We start from the raw sequence: 18,518 nt of genomic DNA, 5'->3' as shown, positions 1-18,518 counted from the left end.
CTTTAAAAAAAAAAAACACTGCCTTGACATCACTGTTTTGCCATCAGAGTTAATGGTTGCCTTGGTTCTTAATTTTCAAGGCAGAAGCATCCTGGATTTGCCTTCCTCTGGCACATTGTAGGACCCATTGCTAGAGGATGGTCTGCATGTATATTTCAAACAGTGGAGAGTCTTTTGGCACCGTAAAGACCAGCAAATGTATTATTGTGTGATCATCAGACGCAGCAGGCATTGTGGGGATTCTTGCTGACGCCTCCCGTGTGTAGAACGAAGTTGGCCTCACACGGGGCGCCAGTTGCGGGGATAGGCAGCCTGCGGACGGGACGGACGGTAATCCTGGAGCCTGCTCCCACCGCGCCGTGGACGAAGAGATCCGCTGGCTGCAATCTGAGGGTTTGAGTTCTGTGAGTCCGTGAAGATTTTGCCTCGTAGATAATAGCAAGCGTCTGTCTGGTCCAAAAAACTCCGAGGAGGAAAATAAAGCTAAAGGTGGCCAAAACTGAACGGCCTAATAAAAGTCTTTAAAAGCAAAAATGAAAATAAAACTACTGAGACTGCAGTCTGGAGGGAAACGGCTTTGCTGCCCTGTGTGGATGGTTTCGCTTTCGCTTTGCCTAGGCTTGTCACGCAACGTTCTTCTCACTGGGCTTTTCCGCGCGTTCTCCACACCACAAACAGGGAGTGGCAGCTATTTATTGAGTGAATAACCAACGTCATAATCGATACATAAACCTATCACAACTCTGTTGCTGCCCTAAAAAGGGCGGGAAGCAGATCAACTGACCGTTGCCTAATTTAAAGTTTGGAGCCACTAAAACCCCGTGGAGGGATCCCAGCAGTGAATCGCCTGCCGGATCCTGCTGTTACCTTTCCTTCCAGGTGGAAGGATACAGTAAAATCAAGCACAAATAATTACAAATAAACACACCTGCAAGGTACATTCCCACAAGGCATGTATGCACATAGCTTGGGAATGGGCTGGAGTAAAGTGAGGCTGGAGGGAAACGAAAATGCAAAAAGGACAGAGGCAATTGCATAAAAGCAACGGCAAGTGACGAGGCCATGTTGGTGACAGCACAAGTATCATGGCACTGGTAAGCCTAGGGATTCAGGCGCAAGTCCTTCTGAGTTCATTAGGGCTTACACCCAAGGTTGATCTTGGCTAAATTGCTGAGATCGTCCGCAGGAGCGTAGTTTTTCATTCCCCGAGTTGGCGAGGCTCATTTATCAACCAGAAGAAACTGAGCCTTTCGTGGCATTGGCCCAGTCCTGTGGAACACCCTGCCAATTGAGATTCAGCAGGTTCCTTCTGTGCTAACTTTTAAGTGCCTCCAGGAAACATTTCTATTCTGCCAGGCCTATGCAGGCAATTAAGAACACATCTTTCCATAACAGCTGATTTCTGTTTTTAAATGGTTTTTTATTGTATGGTTTCTGTTGCTGTAAGCCTGTGTATGTGTGTGTGTGTGACAGCAGTACACAAATACTTTTATTAGTAAATAAGGTAGCATGTATTGGCAATCTGTAAATTCTTATTTATTTATTTATTTTAAAAAAAACTATGCCTGCTTGCTCAGACACAAGTCTTTCCGAGATCAGTGGGACTTACTCTTCCAGGCACAGATCTGCATTTTGCACAATGCAAAAGTTTGCATTTCCATCTTGGCAATCGGTCACTGCTGATCTATAAATATACACCCTGGAGATTCCGTTTTTTTGCTGGGCAGAGATGGAGCCAGGAAAGTATTGGACAGCATAGCAGGAAGCTATTCCAACAGGTGTAGGGTTGAAAAGGGGGTGGTAAAATGAGACCCTCCCAGCTGTCCGGGGCCCGTGAACTGTTTCGAAGCACCGTGTGTTTCCACAGACTTCAGTGCGATCCAATCCCGACCCTCTATCCTCACCACAGCTATGCTGGGGGACTTGGGACGCCCCCCCTCCCCTCCCGCCTCCTTTCCAGCAACAGGGACTAAAAAGGGAAGGAGTGGGAGCTGGTTGGTCGAGTCTCCCCAGAGCTCAGAAGCCTGGCAAGCCTGCAAGCTGCCTTTCCCCGGGTGAGTCCGGAACGATCTGGGCTGGTTAAGTCCTGAACCGCAACGAAGGTAAGTTTCATGCATTTTTATGTAGGGATTGTATATGTAAGTCACTGTTGTTTGGCTCTGTAAATTTGCGAAGGACACAGAAAGTAGGGGGAGGAAGTCCTGTGAGTGTTCAGAAACTCCCAGCTTGGGCATTGCTCTTGATCCCCAGACTCTTATAACGCTAGCCAATGAAACTTTTAGATTGAATCGTAGAGTTGGAAGGGACCCCAAGAGTCATCTAGTCCAACCCCCAGGGATGCAGGAATCTCAGCTAAAGCATCCATGGCAGATGGCCATCCAACCGCTGCTTAAAAACATCCAAGGAAGAAGAAGAGTTTGGATTTGATATCCCGCTTTATCACTACCCAAAGGAGTCTCCAAGCGGCTAACATTCTCCTTTCCCTTCCTCCCTGTGAGGTGAGTGGGGCTGAGAGACTTCAGAGAAGTGTGACTAGCCCAAGGTCACCCAGTAGCTACATGTGGAGGAGAGGAGACGTGAACCCGGTTCACCAGATTACGAGTCTATTGCTCTTAACTACTACACCACACTGGTCCGCCCTCTCTTGTGGGAGTCTGTTCCACTTCTGGACCATGCTTACTGTCAGAAAGTTCTTCCTGATGTTTAAATACTTGTCTTGAAAGAAAGGAGCACCCACAAACAAGCAGTGTTGGAAGTGTCAACACTTCCAACAGGTTGGTTTTTTTGCAGGGGAAAACAATGCCCGCATGACCATTAATGGGCAAGCTTTTTAGTTCTGCAGAACTCTTCATCAGGCTAGATTGTAAATAAAGCAGGGAAGGGGTGGAGAGGAGGAAGAAAGCTGGCTGCTGGTGTCTTCCGTTTTGTTCCTCACGAACACAAGGTTGACTTGATTGCTGCGCTACCGGACAGCCTGAACTGGAATAATAATTCTAACATTCAACTTGGACCAGATCTGTGCTAACATTGCAAGTGCTAAAAAGGGTTTTCTACATGACAGAACGCACAGGGCTCCATCCTCCCAGAGACTCTGAAACATTTGAACCGTGCAACTTGGACATGTGAAACTGTGAACGTGCGAGAACAGCCTCTCCTCTCTGCCTGCCTGGAGAAGGTGATCTGAGAGCTCTTAGCAGAAGGCCAGGCCAGTCTTTCAGCAGGGAAACCTCTCTGGGCCTTTCCTTCCAATCCTCGCTAATCCCACCTGAAAATCCAAGGAAGGGCAGCCAGGAAGCTGAGCTCTCAGCCTGGCCTTGGTCCAGCTCAGTGCAGTGCGGAAAGCAGAACGGGCATAGCGGCCGTTCGTTTTGAAAAGCCCAGGCCCAGTGCAGCCCCCCTGAAATAATCTCTGCCATGACCCTATCAGAAATGCTAGGAATTCTCCTGCCAGGCCAACTCTCAGAATTCAAGGAAGCAGAAGCCCAGGAGGATTGGGAAGCCATAACAACTGGTGAAGGACGAGGCTCAATACCCTGCTTCTCCAGGTAGGCACCCCCTGCCAGGGACTGCGGAGAGCCACTGCCAGTCAGTGTAGGTAGCATCTCTGGGCTCGATGGGCCAATGGTAAAAAGCGGCAGATACTCCCATCTCCTGTCTTCCTTCCACTTCCAGGTTCTGAACCAGCAAACTCCTGCTCCTCCTCTTGTCCAATACAACCAGTATTTCTATTACGATTACCCAATAAAGGTAAAGGTAAAGGACCCCTGACAGTTAGGTCCAGTTGCAAACGACTCTGGGGTTGCAGCACTCATCACACTTTATTGGCCGAGGGAGCTGACATACAGCTTCCGGGTCATGTGGCCAGCATGCCTAAGCCACTTCTGGCAAACCAGAGCAGCGCACGGAAACGCCATTTACTTTCCCGCCGGAGCGGTACCTATTTACCTACTTGCACTTTGACGTGCTTTCGAACTGCTAGGTGGGCAGGAGCTGGGACCGAGCAACACAAGCTCACCCCGTCGCGGGGATTCGAACCGCCGACCTGTTTGGCAAGCCCTAGGCTCAGTGGTTTAACCCACAGCGCCACCCGCGTCCCTTTCGATTACCCTATAGGCTTGCATTATTTCTGCCAAATCCCGTTTTTACAGATTTTTTTTTAAATGTTAACGAATCAACCGCAAATTAAAACAAATTTAGTACCATTTCCTTAAAAAATCGGTTTCCCGCACTCCGTTCTCGATGTGCCCATAACTTCCTCTTGTTGCTGCATTGTTTTCTGTTATTTCTAATTCACATTCCATTCTGGTCTCAGCAGTGGTGGCTTAAGGCAGAGTTCTGTTCAGTTATCTTGCAGCTTGAGCAGTAACAGTTGACTCTGGAATAAAAATGTTTCTGCCCTTAGATGTGAAGCCTCTTCAACCCCAGAGAATTCTGAGCATCCTTGAGAGAGCTGCACACCTACTATGGATGGGTGTGAGTGGCAGGAGGAGGCCTCGGCCTCCTGCGCAGGTGAGTTGGGTGGCAGGCACGAGTCTCGCACCAAGCCGTCTCATTTCATTTCTTTGTGGCATTTATCAACCCTCAAAGGAGGCTGTGGTCCCGACCCTCGTCTCCGCAGAAGGTAAATTAAGTTGAGATACAGCACCCAGCAAAAGGTTATCCGGAAAGATTTATAGATGAGGGAAGATTTCTAGCTGCTAGTTAGATGGGCAAATGGATCCAGAAAACTCAGGGAACATATGGAAGGGACCCCAATGGTCGTCAAGTCCAACCCACTGTGAATTGCAGCTAAAGAACGCAGGTTAGTCTCCTTCATGGGCAGCTATCCTGTGGCCCTCCCAGATGTCCAGATGTTGTTGGACTCCAACCCCATCATCCTTGACCACTGGCCGTGCTGGCTGTGGATGGTGGGAGAGGAAGTCCATAACATGAAGAGGGCCACAGGAGAGCCACTCCACAATGTCCAAATCGGCCAGTGTGGTGTAGTGGTTAAGAGCGGTAGACTCATAATTTGGTGAACCAGGTTCGCGTCTCCGCTCCTCCACATGGCAGCTGCTGGGTGACCTTGGGCTAGTCACACTTCTTTGAAGTCTCTCAGCCCCACTCACCTCACAGAGTGTTTGTTGTGGGGGAGGAAGGGAAAGGAGATTGTTAGCCACTTTGAGACTCCTTTGGGTAGTGATAAAGCGGGATATCAAATCCAAACTCCTCCTCCTCTTCTTCTTCTTCTACTTCTTCTTCCCCCAAGCTGGTGCCCTCCAGATAGACTGTCTACAGCTCCTATCAGACCCAAACACTTGACTGCACACCAGCTATTGCTCCTAGCGGGGGGCGGGGAGCTGGTCACAGTTTTACAAAAACCAGCTTTTTCCACCAGCAAAGGAGCCAGCATCACCAAACGGATGTTGCAAGTTTTCTTCTTGAACTTTCCCCAGCCCAAGTTGAACTATTAATTAAAAACTAATCTGTTGAAGAAATATAAAGGAGAAATATAAAGGTCTCTTAGAGCCAAAGACACCTTGGTGGATATCCACCAGTTGAGGCATCCATGGTAAAAAGGAAAAACACGGGAGGGAACTGGCCAACATATGAAATATTATTAAAGGAGGAAGAAAATGAATTAAAGCTGAAAGGCTTTGAAGAGATAAGAGAACAGATAGCAGTTTGGTTCCAATATTATCAACTATTTTAAACATTTGAAGCAGATAAAAAGGGGGGGTTGCGACAGAGACCTCCAGATTGGAAACAGACTTGGTCAATTCTAAAACAAAAACTCTTTCTAAAGTATACCGAGTCCTCCTTGACTGTGAGGTCAAGGAGGAGGAGGAGGAGGTGAAAGTGGTCAAGATTAAATGGGCCCAGGATTTTGGGTACAATATAGATCTGAAAGAGTAGGAAAATTTATGGAAAGTAAATTGGAAATTCAAGGCCTGCTACATGATGAGGGAAAACTTAAAAAAATGCAATACCAATGGTATCTGACTCCATCTATACATATCTGGGCTGCTGCCCTATCAGCACCCTATTTTCTGTTTCTGTTTTTGTTTTTTGAGGCGGGGGGAGGAATACAGAAATAGCTGTTTCTTGGTCTTTTCACAAACCAAACCCTGCTGACTAGAACGGGAGAATACGGACGTTATATATAAGATAAGAATGGTTTCGCCAGATTGCACAGTCTGCTATGCCTCTATGAACAGAATTGCAGGGAATCTCTCAAATCCTTGCCATCAGAGGCTTCACACCTTCCGCTGTTCAGCCTTGGAAGATTTATACTATTGCATGACCTGCAAAGCCTAAGTCTCTCGGTATCTTTCATTAACGCCTGTTCATCCTCCCTCACTTTGTGCAGAAGGTTACTACCCCGTGAGGAAAGGAGAGGTGTTCAATGGAAGGTACCACGTAGCACAAAATCTCGGGTGCGGCTACTTCTCAACAGTCTGGCTTTGCCAAGACTTGGGGTGAGTAAACAAGGTAGGAACACATTCTGTTGGCTGAGGAAGGGCTGTGTTTTCATCTGGCCTTTCCTCAAAGGAGCTCAGGGCAGCCAACACGAGGCCCATCCTATCATTTACTCCTCACAACGACCTTGCAAAGTAGGCTGCTATATTGTTGGGGGGGGAGTGCCTGGTCAACGGTCTTCTGCTGACTGGGTGGAGAGGTTGGAACCCATCTTTGAAACAGTTGGAAGAGGGCTGCAAAACAGTTCAGAGGTCAGTTCTCGCTCTCAATCTATGCACCTTCTTTCAGGAAGAAGAGGTGCGTGGCTGTCAAGGTGCCCAAGGGCGGGGAGGATTTTGCTGAGGCAGCCCTGGATGAAGTCATGCTCCTTCGCTGCGTAGGTAACAAACCGCCAGTTAGGGGACTGGTGGAAACATTGGGAGCGGTAGGATGTAAGGCAGGAGGCCAACAGTAGGTGGCGACAGCCGACAGCTGTGTTTCCTGAATCAGCTGTGTTTCATCCTCTCCCCTGCTGAGTGTTACAAGGGGCAACGCTGAGACGAGAGGGAGGGGGGAGCCGTTAGCTGAAACCACCCTCTGGACTGATAAACTAAAGAAGGCTGATAGGTAGGGGCTGGAAGAGTACTGAGCTTCGTGGGATAAGTGCCCTGGGCCAGTCTCCACTGCAAACCACCTCTTTTCTTCAAACCCCCCTGAAGCTTATGACCCTTGTGATGCATATTTTTAGGGCACAACTAAAAAAATATTGCAAGCTGTATTAAACTGTTTTTTAACACTGTGTTTTTAATCATGGTAACCAGCCCTGGGAGCTCAAGATGAAAGGTGTATAATTAATACTGGTACTACTAATGATGCCATTCCTACGTTAATGGGCCATTTCAAACACAGCTGATACCTCCTCTAATCGCAAGCCATCCGGAGACTGTCGAAGGCCTCGTGAAAGTAATTTGTGCACGCTCCTTATTTATATTTATGCAGGTGAACAGCAAGAGGAGGAAAGACCAAGCCAGCGACCGTGTCATCCACTTCCTGGACGATTTCAAAATGATTGGAGACAATGGCTTCCATATCCTTTGGTTGGTAGATAACCACCACAAGGGCACAAAAAGCTGGACAGGGCATTGCTTTTAAACAAGGTTGGACATTTCCACTGATACTGTACTAACCTGCTGTCCTAACAGACCCAGCTGTCCTTAACGGAATTCGCTATCATCATCATCATTACAGTCAAACCTCGGTTCCCAAACACCTCCGTTTTGGAACATTTCGGCTCCCAAACGCCGAAAACCCGGAACTAAGTGTTCCGGTCTTCAAACATTTCTAGGAAGCCAAATGTCCGCTTGAGTACAGGAAGGTCCTGCGGCCAATAGGAAGCCATGCCTCGGTTGTCGAACATTTCGGAAGCCGAACAGCCTTCTGGAATATATTACGTTTGACGACCGAGGTTTGACTGTATTTTATTTTATATGCTGCCCATCTGACTGGGTCTCTCAGTCACTCTGGGCGGCTTCCAACAAATTAAAAACATAAAGCACAGTGAAACATCAAACATTAAAAACTTCCCTATACAGAGCTGCCTTCAGATATCTTCTAGAAGTCAGGTAGTTGTTTATTTCCTTGATATCTGGTGGGAGGGCTTTTCACAGGGTGGGTGCCACTACCAAGAAGGCCCTCTGCCTGGTTCCCTGTAACTTGGCTTCTCACAGTGAGGGAACCACCAGAAGGCCCTCGGCGCAAGACCTCAGTGTCCAGGTAGAACGATGGGGGTGGAGATGCTCCTTCGGGTATACTGGGCCGAGGCCGTTTAGGGCTTTAAAGGTCAGCACCAACACTTTGAATTGTGCTCAGAAACATACTGGGAGCCAACGTAGGTCTTTCAAGACCGGTGTTATATGGCCTCGGCGGCCACTCCCAGTCACCAGTCTAGCTGCCGTATTCTGGATTAGTTGCAGTTTCCGAGTCACCTTCAAAGGTAGCCCCACGTAGAGTGCATTGCAGTAGTCCAAGCGAGAGATAACCAGAGCATGTACCACTCTGGTGAGACAGTCCGCAGGCAGATAGGGTCTCAGCCTGCGTACCAGATGGAGCTGGTAAACAGCTGCCCTGGACACAGAATTGACCTGCGCCTCCATGGATAGCTATGAGTCCAAAATGACTCCCAGGCAGTGCACCTGGTCCTTCAGGGGCACAGTTACCCCATTCAGGACCAGGGAGTCCCCCACACCCGCTTGCCCTCTGTCCACCCCAAAACAGTACTTCTGTCTTGTCAGGATTCAACCTCAGTCTGATATCTGCCATCCATCTTCTAACCGCCTCCAGGCACTCACACAGGACCTTCACTGGTTCCGATTTAAAGGAGAGGTAGAGCTGGGTATCATCTGCATACTGGTGAACACCCAGCCCCAACCCCCTGATGATCTCCCCATTAACTTTCCTTCTGGGACATAGTTCTCAGGAAGCTATTGCTCACATCCTCCCTCTGCATGAGACCTTGTGGAGCTGCCGCAGGAGTGAACCGAATTCCAGCAGTTTCCCAGTTACTGGATCCCTGACAATATCTCCTCCCACATGTGTGCTTAGTGTTTGAGCTGCTGGGGCCTTCTCTGCAGTCCCTGCTGAGCAGCCAAGGAGTCCAGGGCCTCCCGTTACCCTTTGTGAAGAAAGCAACCCAACAGGTAAGTACAGGGTTACCTGGAGAGCTGAGCCAGGGCAGCGTCAGGGCCGGCCAAGATGCACCAAGGCAGTTGCTGTGGGGATGTTTCTCGGGCGACAGTTGCAGCAAAGGATGCATTGGGTGGGTGAAGGGGAGAACTCTTCATGGCCCTGGCCTCACCAAAATCCATGCATGCTCAATATAAATTCATGCGTCTTCCCATTCAGATGTACTGTATGGGCAGCGTTGGCTGGTTCTCATTGGGATTGGTAGGGCAGAAGGCAGGGAGCCTGACAGCAGGTGGCGCCAGAGCCAACAACAGTTGCAGTCATAAAAAGGTAAAGGTAAAGGACCCCTGATGGGACCCAGGTGGCACTGTGGGTTAAACCACAGAGTCTAGGGCTTGCTGATCAGAAGGTCGGCAGTTCGAATCCCTGCCACGGGGTGAGCTCCCGTTGCTCGGTCCCAGCTCCTGCCCACCTAGCAGTTCGAAAGCACGTCAAAGTGCAAGTAGATAAATAGGGACCACTCCAGCGGGAAGGTAAACGATGACCTGGAAGCTGTCTGCGGACAAACGCTGGCTCCCTCGGCCTATAGAGCTCATCTTGCTTTACAGGTCGAGGGAGCCGGGAGGAAAGGATGACACGGGTGGGGCAGTGACCCAATTGTCCCCATGGAGCAGCCTCCACAGATGCTGGGCGAGTTTCTCCCTTTGCATAAAACCCTGGAGGCCTGCAGAAGAGGCTGCTTGAGTCCCTGGCACAACCCCCTCCCGTGTCACATGCAAAGTTGGTAAGCGACCCTGGCACCTAGGTGTTTCTGGGCATGTGCAGAATTATTTTCTCCCGGAATAAGAGACTTAACAAGGCCAGTCCGGAGGTCTCCCATACTTCCTGCCAATCACAGGCAGTCTATGCTAAACCCTCCTCCTCCTTCCTGAGAGTGTGAGCACATCCAGTCCATGGCAGATTTTTTTTTTTTAATGGCAAATGCCTATCCGTAGTGTAGCAGCAAATTCAGAAGTGCAGGGCATCTTCATGACAGCCACACCCCCTTCTAAGATTATACAATAATCTTATAATTATACAATAATAATACTCACAGATGCATTGCAACAATCAATGCAGAGCTCAAGGTGTTGCCTTTTAGCTACTTCTGTTTATTTTCTGTGCACATACATGGCAACTGATGTGGAAATATTATTTTTGGAAGAGTTTGGATTTGATATCCCACTTTATCACTAACCGAAGGAGTCTCCAAGCGGCTAACATTCTCCTTTCCCTTCCTCCCCCACAACAAACACTCTGTGAGGTGAGTGGGGCTGAGAGACTTCAGAGAAGTGTGACTGGCCCAAGGTCACCCAGCAGCTGCCATGTGGAGGAGCGGAGACGCGAACCCGGTTCACCTGATTACAAGTCTACCGCTCTTAACCACTACACCACACTGGCTTTAGGAGTGACTGGTGTTTCGTACATTACAGCAGTGTTTTTCAACCACTGTTCCGTGGCACACTAGTGTGCCGCGAGATGTTGCCTGGTGTGCCGTGGGAAAAATTGAAAAATTACTTTATATATAGTCAATATAGGCACAGAGTTAATTTTTTAACATTTTTTAACATTTTCTAATGGTGGTGTGCCTCGTTATTTTTTTCATGAAACAAGTGTGCCTTTGCCCAAAAAAGGTTGAAAAACACTGCATTACAGAACTTGCACAGCATTCCCTTGAAACGGAAGCCCTTTGTGTTTTCAGTGTTTCTAAATGCTTCGTTTTGGAGCATACAGAGCGACCCCATCCCAGTGTTCTTTACACATGCCTTCTCCAGAGTGACCCCAGGAGCCGATCCTCTTTGGCTGACTCACCTTCCCTTTGACCCTGATGAGCTCCAGTCAGCCCAAAGGGTGAGGAGTCTTCTTCTCAGCTCCCCTTCCATGCTGATTGGACGGCTCTAGGGTGCTGGAGACAGGGACCCTGCTGCAGAAACAGATATGGGTCTTTGATCTCCATACCCCCACAGACCACCACACCTCTGAGCCCCGCTGTCCAACTCTGGAGTTTCTCCTTTATGCTCTTCAATACCAACGCAAAAACATCAACGCAATACACACTGAACAGCTTTGGGCCACTGATTGCCTCTGCTTCGCGGCAGGTTCTCCAAGGCTTGCATTTCTTGCACAAGGAGTGTCGCATCATCCACGCAGACATCAAACCGGAGAACATCCTGCTCTGCGTCGCAGAAGGAAGCCTGCAGACACTTCTCCACAAGGTGGCTTTCCAGGAACACGGCGCAGGAGCCGAGCCCAAAAGGCAAGGTGCGCCATGCAGGAGAAAAGGCCGCAGAGTTTGTTTGGAAGGGGAGAGCACCTCCACCCAGGAACTCAAAGGAATCCCTCTTTGGTCACTTCAGGCCCGGGGTGGGGAACAATTTTTCTTAGATCAAGGGCTGCAGCCCCTTGTGGGTTAACTTCTGGAGCCGCATGCTGGTGGTGGGCAGGGCCTAGGGTTGCCAACCTGGGAGACGGAGGTTAATTGGGAGAGGGTGGCAATGCCTGTGCCATACCCTCCAGCATTTATCTAATGAAACTAGGGACATCCTATTCAATAATAATAATAATTTTATTACTTATACCCCGTCCATCTGATTGGATTGCCTCAGCCACTTTGGGCAGCTTCCGACCTATACAGAAACATAGCAAAATATTAAACATTTTAAAAAAAACCTTCCCTATACAGGGCTGCCTTCTAAAGGTTGTATAGTTACAGTGGTACCTCTGGTTGTGAACGGGATCCGTTCCGGAGCCCCATTTGCAACCTGAAAGGTCAGCAACCTGAAGTGCCGTATCTGCACATGTGCGCGGTGCGATTTAGCGCTTCTGCGCATGCGCCAAAACCCAGGAGTAACCCGTTCCAGTACTTCTGGGTTCGGCCCGTTCGTAACCTGTAGCAAACGCAACCCGCAGTGAATGCAACCCGAGGTATGACTGTACTTATCTCCTTGGCTCAGGGGGTCACGTGACTCCATCCCCTCCAACGTTTCTCCGATGAAAACAGGGAAGTCCTAAGGAAAAGCAAGACATTCTGGGATCAAATCAGAAACCAGGACGGCTACTGTAAATCTGGGACTGTCTCTGGAAAATAGGGACAATTGGGGGGTCTGCTGTGCTATAATTTGCAGCTGACTCCTGCTGGGCTGAAGCTTGCAATATACATTTACAGTCTTCTTTCAGAATTGGTTTCCATTGGGATGAGATCTCACACTGCTGCTGTTGGATCAGGGCAGGTGTGAAATACAGGTGCAATAAGGGATATATAACCTATGGTTTTCTATCGCCTCCGGAGCTTATTTCCTTGTGTTTGTTCTGTCCAGAGGACGACGTGGCTGCTGTCCTGGATTGCTGCGACCTCATGAAATTGGGAGTGAAAATTGCGGACCTGGGAAGCGCATGCTGGATGGTGAGTCTATGACAGCACACCCACCCATCCCTTTTCTGCCATCGTTGCTTGTTAGTACACTGCTCTCCCTTGAAGTGCACCAGGGAGAGCATCACCCCATGGCTGGCTAGTTAATCTTTTTGACAAGACTGCCACAAGTAGTAGGGATGCAGGGGAAATCAGTCGGCTCGCACGTAAAGGTGAACACACCCAATTTGAACGTTCCGCAACAATGCTCAAACCGAAGCAGAGCTTCCAAATCTGCGCTTCTCTGAATCTTGTGCAGTTTTCCAGCCAAGTCATGTGTACCCCCACCAAAAAAATGCATATATTAGTGTCAAGCATGCATAAAGGTTCAGAGAGACAATAATGTACAAAAGTGCATTATATTTCAGGAAATTGCTTGCAAAAAAATTATGTATATCGGGGAATAACTTCACAGAAATGTGTGTGTAGGAGAAACTCGTATAAAAATGCTGATATATATATTTCTATGAGGAGCTTCCTTTTAAACACACACACAAACTACTATGGAAGCTGGAAAAAATAATACATTTTTATTGGATCTTCAATTTAAAAATCCAGTTAAAACTGAAAAAAATGAGAAACTAAAATTTGGCAGAGGCACCTGTCCCCTTGCCACAAGCCAAGAACAAAATACTGTACAAGATCTTTCTGCCCTATGCTGTGCTGCAGGTGGTTTTGCCACTGGTCTTTTAAGCTGGGGGAAAAGGCAGCAGTGAACACCAGGACAGGCAGGTGCGAATATGTAAGAGCCCTGTCAGCTCTGTCTAAATACCCCTCTAGTCCAGCATTCCCAACGCAATTCTGGGCTGCATCAATAGGAGTATAGCGTCCAGATCAAGGGAAGTAATAGTACCACTGTATTCCGCTCTGGTCAGACCTCACCTGGAGTACTGTGTCCAGTTCTGGGCACCACAGTTCAAGAAGGATACTGACAAGCCGGAACGTGTCCAGAGGAGGGCAACCAAAATGGTCAAAGGTCTGGAAACGATGCCTTATGAGGAACGGCTTAGAGAGCTGGGTATGTTTAGCCTAGAGAAGAGAAGGTTAAGGGGTGATATGGTAGCCATGTTCAAATATATAAAAGGATGTCATATAGAGGAGGGAGAAAGGTTGTTTTCTGCTGCTCCTGAAAAGCGGACACGGGGCAATGGATTCAAACTACAAGAAAGAAGATTCCACCTAAACATTAGGAAGAACTTCCTGACAGTAAGAGCTGTTCGACAGTGGAATTTGCTACCAAGGAGTGTGGTGGAGTCTCCTTCTTTGGAGGTCTTTAAGCAGAGGCTTGACAGCCATCTGTCAGGAATGCTTTGATGGTGTTTCCTGCTTGGCAGGGGGTTGGACTGGATGGCCCTCGTGGTCTCTTCCAACTCTATGATTCTATGAGATTTAGGACCAGAGTTTTCCTTCTCTTAGGACAGAGGTTTCCTTCTCCTAGATGGGCTATCATCCCAGGTTGATGATTCTATGATTCCCTTTCCCCCAGTGGACTATCGGATGCCACCAAGTTGAGCAGGAAGGCAGCGCTGTAGCTCAGTCAGCAGAGCATACAACTCTTAATCTCAGGGTTGTGGGTTTGAGTCCAAAGATTCCTGCGTTGCAGGCGGTTGGACGAGATGACCCCCGAGGTCCCTTCCAACCCCACAATTCGATTATTATGATTTTAAGCAGTGCTTTTTTCTGGGGGGGACGCGGGGGGGGGAGGTACGCCTAGCCCTTAAACATTTTGTGAATCTAAGTTTGGCCTCATTGAGGGGCAGCATTTCAATATGAGTAGGAAAATGAGAGCACCCCCATAAATTTTTTTTTGGGGGGAAGCACTGATTCTAAGGCAAACCACCTTTTGTTGCCCCCCCAAACTGCTACATATGGAGGTACACAACCTCTGAAAAGTAAAATCCTAACCTGCTATTGACTGCAGTGAGACTTACTCCCGGGTCTGCATCCTTAATAATAATAAAAATTCTCCTAAACCAAAAAGCCCCGGACACTTCAGTTTTTTCAAAGCCTTGCAGGGAAGATTCTTTGAGCCCCTGATAATTGCAGTTTCTCCCTTTGAATCTCCCGTGGCCACGCTTGCAGGACTCGGTCCTGTATACCTGAAGGAGCGTCTCCACCCCCACCGTTCAGCCCGGACACTGAGATCCAGTGCCGAGGGCCTTCTGGCGGTTCCCTCACTGCGAGAAGCAAAGCTACAGGGAACCAGGCAGAGGGCCTTCTCGGTGGTGGCACCCGCCCTGTGGAACGCCCTCCCATCAGGGGTCCGAGAGATAAACAACTACCTGTCATTTAGAAAATACCTGAAGGCAGCCCTGTTTAGGGAAGTTTTTAATCTGTGACTTTGTATTGTAGACCCAGCCAGATGAGTGAGGTATAAATAAATTATATTTATGGTCTTATGGTTTTATCTGTAAATCACTTTGAGGGTGGTTTTCTTTTCTTCTTCTTCTTCTTCTTTTTTTTTTGCTATCAAGCAGTGTTTAAATCGCATGAAAGGAATAAACGAATAAAATAATCCTGCCCAGTGTTATTCCCTTAAAGATCTGCGGCTGTTTTAGGCTGTCTGCCTACCCAAAGGTGCATTTGGGCCACCCACTCTCACTCAGCCCATTGTCCCTTCTGTTCCAGTACAAGCCTTTCTCCAAGAAGATCCAGACCCAGCCCTACAGAGCCTTGGAGGTCCTCCTCGGATTAGATTACGGCACCCCAGCGGATATCTGGAGCACAGCGTGCCTGGTAAGGAATCTTCCTCCGGCAATGGCACTGCTTCTGCTTCTGCTTCTTGCCTTTAGAATCCCAACCATCTACTGTACTCATAAAGGAGAACATGGAAGATAAGAAATGGGCAGCCGGAGATATGAACTGGTAGCCCTGGGGCTCCTCCCAATGGCCATTTCGCTCAGCGTTCATCCTGATTCGTTTGCACAAATCTTATGCAGTGCTTAGATTACGTCCAGCCTTTATTGAGCATTTGTTCTGGTTTGTTTCTGGAGCGGTTATATGCAGCGGCGTAGGAAGCCTTTTCGCTGCCGGGGGCGGTGGCGTGGAGGCACTCCCCCTGGGGGCGATGCGTCACAGTGTGTGCGTCGTGACACCATGACGCGTCGGATGCACTGCGCATGCCTGGAATTTCCAGGCATGCGTAGTGGATCCGGCCGGCACGGCTGTGAGCCGGCGAGTGAACGGCGGATCAGGCAGCCCTACAATCCGCCACTCTCTCGCCGCGGGAGCAGCAGTGCCGGCTGGGTGCATCCAGGCCGGCGCTGCTGCTCCTGCGGCGAGACAGCGAGCAAGCAGCGGCTCGTGGGGCTGCTCCATCTGGAAGGGGTGCCAGGCAGTGGGGGAGGGGCCGGGAAGTGTCACCCACCTCCCCTGGAACACGGGGCACAGCGCCCCCTACGCCCCACCCTTCCTACGCCACTGGTTATGTGACAATGAGCAGTCAACCTGCCCTCACCCTGATTTGCTTGTGGGGTGTCTGCATGTCTTCCCACTCATTGCTCATTCATTTTTTCATCACTCCGCAAGCTGCAAATAAGCTGCGCTTATCTGTGGATTTGTTGTGCCGAGGCGACAGAGCGCTTCAATCCACTTTAAATGTGCAACCCTAAATTTATGGCGTGCGCTGGAATCCCTCCTGTAAAATAGTCTGGAGGCACCTTTGGGATTGACCATAGCCGAGATTTCACACACATTCCTGCCGGGAGACTCCTGCGCACGCCTCTCCCTCTTTTATCTCTACTTGTTGTGGAAATGGTTCAGAAACACAAGATGGGTATTTTAATATTTATAGTCATCCGGATCAAACTGCTAAGTGTAGTGTAAAAACAAAAATATTTATTGGCTTATACGAACTGGCTCGCAGTGGACTTACTCGGGGTGTGTGTGTGTGTCATCCTGCAGGCTTTTGAACTGGCCACTGGAGACCGTCTCTTTGATCCCCAGGCTGGGCAGTATTTTTCCAGGGATGATGGTAGGTCAGAATCCAGCTTGTCTTCTTAAACTCCATTTGATAGGAGAAACCGTACAGTAAAGCATCTAACTTTGTCCGTCCCCCCCCCGCCACCTTTCAGATCACGTGGTTCGGATCATCGAACTCCTGGGCAGAATCCCACCTAAAGTTGCTTTGTTCTGGAAGCGGGCGACAACATTCTTCAACAGGCAAGGTGAGACTGCAGGAGTTGGAGATAAGAGCAGAGGTCCAGTGGGAGGAGTTGGCAGGGAGTCAAAAGGCCTGTTACTATTTCTGCAGGGAGATTTTCAGAAGTCTTCTCACCTTTAGTGCTTATTGAGCCAATCAGAGTGAGAAGGGGCAAGTCAGCCACAGAGGATCGGCTCCTAGAGTCATTTCGGAAGAACGTGAAGGAGCAATTATTTATCCTCCAAAGCTAGGAAATTTGAAGCACTCAAAACACAAGGTGCTTCAGTTTCCAAAGTGAAAACATGTGGAAGTTATGTTAAGTACAGTGGAACTTCCAAGGAAAAGAACAACCTAAGTAACTCCGAAAGAAGATACTGCAGCACTCCATATAATTTGCCCATAGATGCGCAAAGTGTTGGTGCCGACCTCTTAAGCCCTAAACAGCCTCAGCCCAGTATTCCTGAAGGAGCGTCTCCACCCCCATCGTTCAGCCCGGACACTGAGGTCTAGCTCCGAGGGCCTTCTGGCGGTTCCCTCACTGCGAGAAGCCAGGTTACAGGGAACCAGGCAGAGGGCCTTCTCGGTGGTGTCACCCGCCCTGTGGAACGCCCTCCCATCAGATGTCAAGGAAATAAACAACTGTCTGACTTTTAGAAGACATCTGAAGGCAGCCCTGTTTAGGGAAGTTTTTAATGTTTGATATTTCATTGTGTTTTTAATATTCTGTTGGGAGCTGCCCAGAGTGGCTGGGGAAACAACATATTATTGTTGATAAAATTAATTATTAGTATTATTAATATTATGCACAGAAAATAGTAGATCTAGCTTGAAAGGCAACACATGGCGATCCGCAGTGATGTTTGCAATGCATGCTTAATTTTAAGGTGATTGTATTATCCTCAAAGGTTGTATCATTTTAGAAGGGGCTGTGGCCGTGAGGGGGATTGGCTATGGCTGTCATGAAGACACCTTTCGCTTCTGAATTTTGTCACTACACTATTGCATAGGATTGCAATAGGATTGCCTTTGCATAGTCAGGTCCAGGTCTTGTATGAAATTCTGCACTCATCTAGTGAAATTGCAAAAGACAAATTTGTAAAGGAAAAATGCAACACCCTCATCTATAGGTGGCAGCTCCAGGGGGCCCTGGGCTTAGCACCCACAATGCAGGATTCCAATGCAACCTCCGGTTTCTCGCGAGGCCTCGGAAGCGGCGCTGCACTGCTGACGCGACATGACGTCATGGGCACCCATAACCTTGGCCCAAGGCAGTGCCCCTGCCCTTGTCCCCAGGAGGAATCTAACAAGTTTCCAGAACATGACTGCGGCTACTTTTTCCCTCTCTCCTTTGGCAGGTGCTCTCCTGAGGATGTCCTGGCTCTCTCCCTATGACCTCTACCATATCCTCATGGATAAATACAGCTGGCCCAAGCACCAGGCATCTCCGCTTGCCAGTTTTCTCCTGCCTATGCTGGAATATGCCCCGGAAAGGAGGGCAGCAGCTGACAGATGCCTTCAGCATCCTTGGCTCAATACCTAGTGCAGGCTTGGTCTGATCCTGCTTGCTCTCTCCGCCAGGATGGTTTAGAAGTAGGATATGCTCACAAAGGAATCATAGGGGCAGACTAGGCATGGATTAAATTAAAGTGCATGGTTTTTTTTTTGTTATGTAAGCAAGCAGGGGGGTCGTGGACAAGGGAACACAGGGGAGTACAGCTCTGGGATTTTTCTTGGAGTGGGAGCGATGACCTCATCTACAGGAGAGGCGAGGTGATTGACAGACTCTCCTTGCTCTGGAAAGTGAATGAG

General features: G+C 48.8%; 1 protein-coding gene across 2 annotated transcripts; it reads left to right on the top strand.

The window, feature by feature from the left end:
* Positions 1 to 1,665: 1,665 nt before the first annotated feature.
* On the top strand, positions 1,666 to 18,290 carry LOC117041999 (SRSF protein kinase 3-like). 2 transcript variants are annotated; one of them, XM_033141435.1, is made up of 12 exons: positions 1,666 to 2,102; positions 4,403 to 4,509; positions 6,350 to 6,458; positions 6,748 to 6,835; positions 7,438 to 7,525; positions 9,028 to 9,134; positions 11,259 to 11,421; positions 12,477 to 12,562; positions 15,197 to 15,304; positions 16,472 to 16,541; positions 16,642 to 16,734; positions 18,065 to 18,290. In XM_033141435.1, the coding sequence occupies exons 2-12, from the start codon at positions 4,464 to 4,466 to the stop codon at positions 18,247 to 18,249; spliced, it is 1,143 nt and encodes a 380-aa protein (XP_032997326.1). In that variant the 5' UTR covers positions 1,666 to 2,102; positions 4,403 to 4,463; the 3' UTR covers positions 18,250 to 18,290. The 2 variants fall into 2 exon arrangements, with proteins under 2 accessions (XP_032997326.1, XP_032997325.1); XM_033141434.1 differs by having other exon boundaries at positions 15,197 to 15,307; positions 16,475 to 16,541.
* The last annotated feature ends 228 nt before the right edge of the window (positions 18,291 to 18,518 follow it).

The sequence above is a fragment of the Lacerta agilis genome, chromosome 2 (genome assembly GCF_009819535.1).
Source record: "Lacerta agilis isolate rLacAgi1 chromosome 2, rLacAgi1.pri, whole genome shotgun sequence".
NCBI lineage: Eukaryota > Metazoa > Chordata > Lepidosauria > Squamata > Lacertidae > Lacerta > Lacerta agilis.
The sequence above is the reverse complement of the archived record's forward strand: the minus strand, read 5'-3'. Positions and strand labels throughout refer to the sequence as shown.

Excerpts from the sequence above, each read along its gene's own strand:
- LOC117041999 (XM_033141435.1), top strand. The coding sequence starts at position 4,464 with ATGGATGGGTGTGAGTGGCAGGAGGAGGCCTCGGCCTCCTGCGCAG. Across the intron at positions 9,135-11,258 it reads TGAAGAAAGCAACCCAACAG|GTTCTCCAAGGCTTGCATTT; the intron begins GTAAGTACAGGG and ends GCTTCGCGGCAG. Across the intron at positions 11,422-12,476 it reads AGCCGAGCCCAAAAGGCAAG|AGGACGACGTGGCTGCTGTC; the intron begins GTGCGCCATGCA and ends TGTTCTGTCCAG.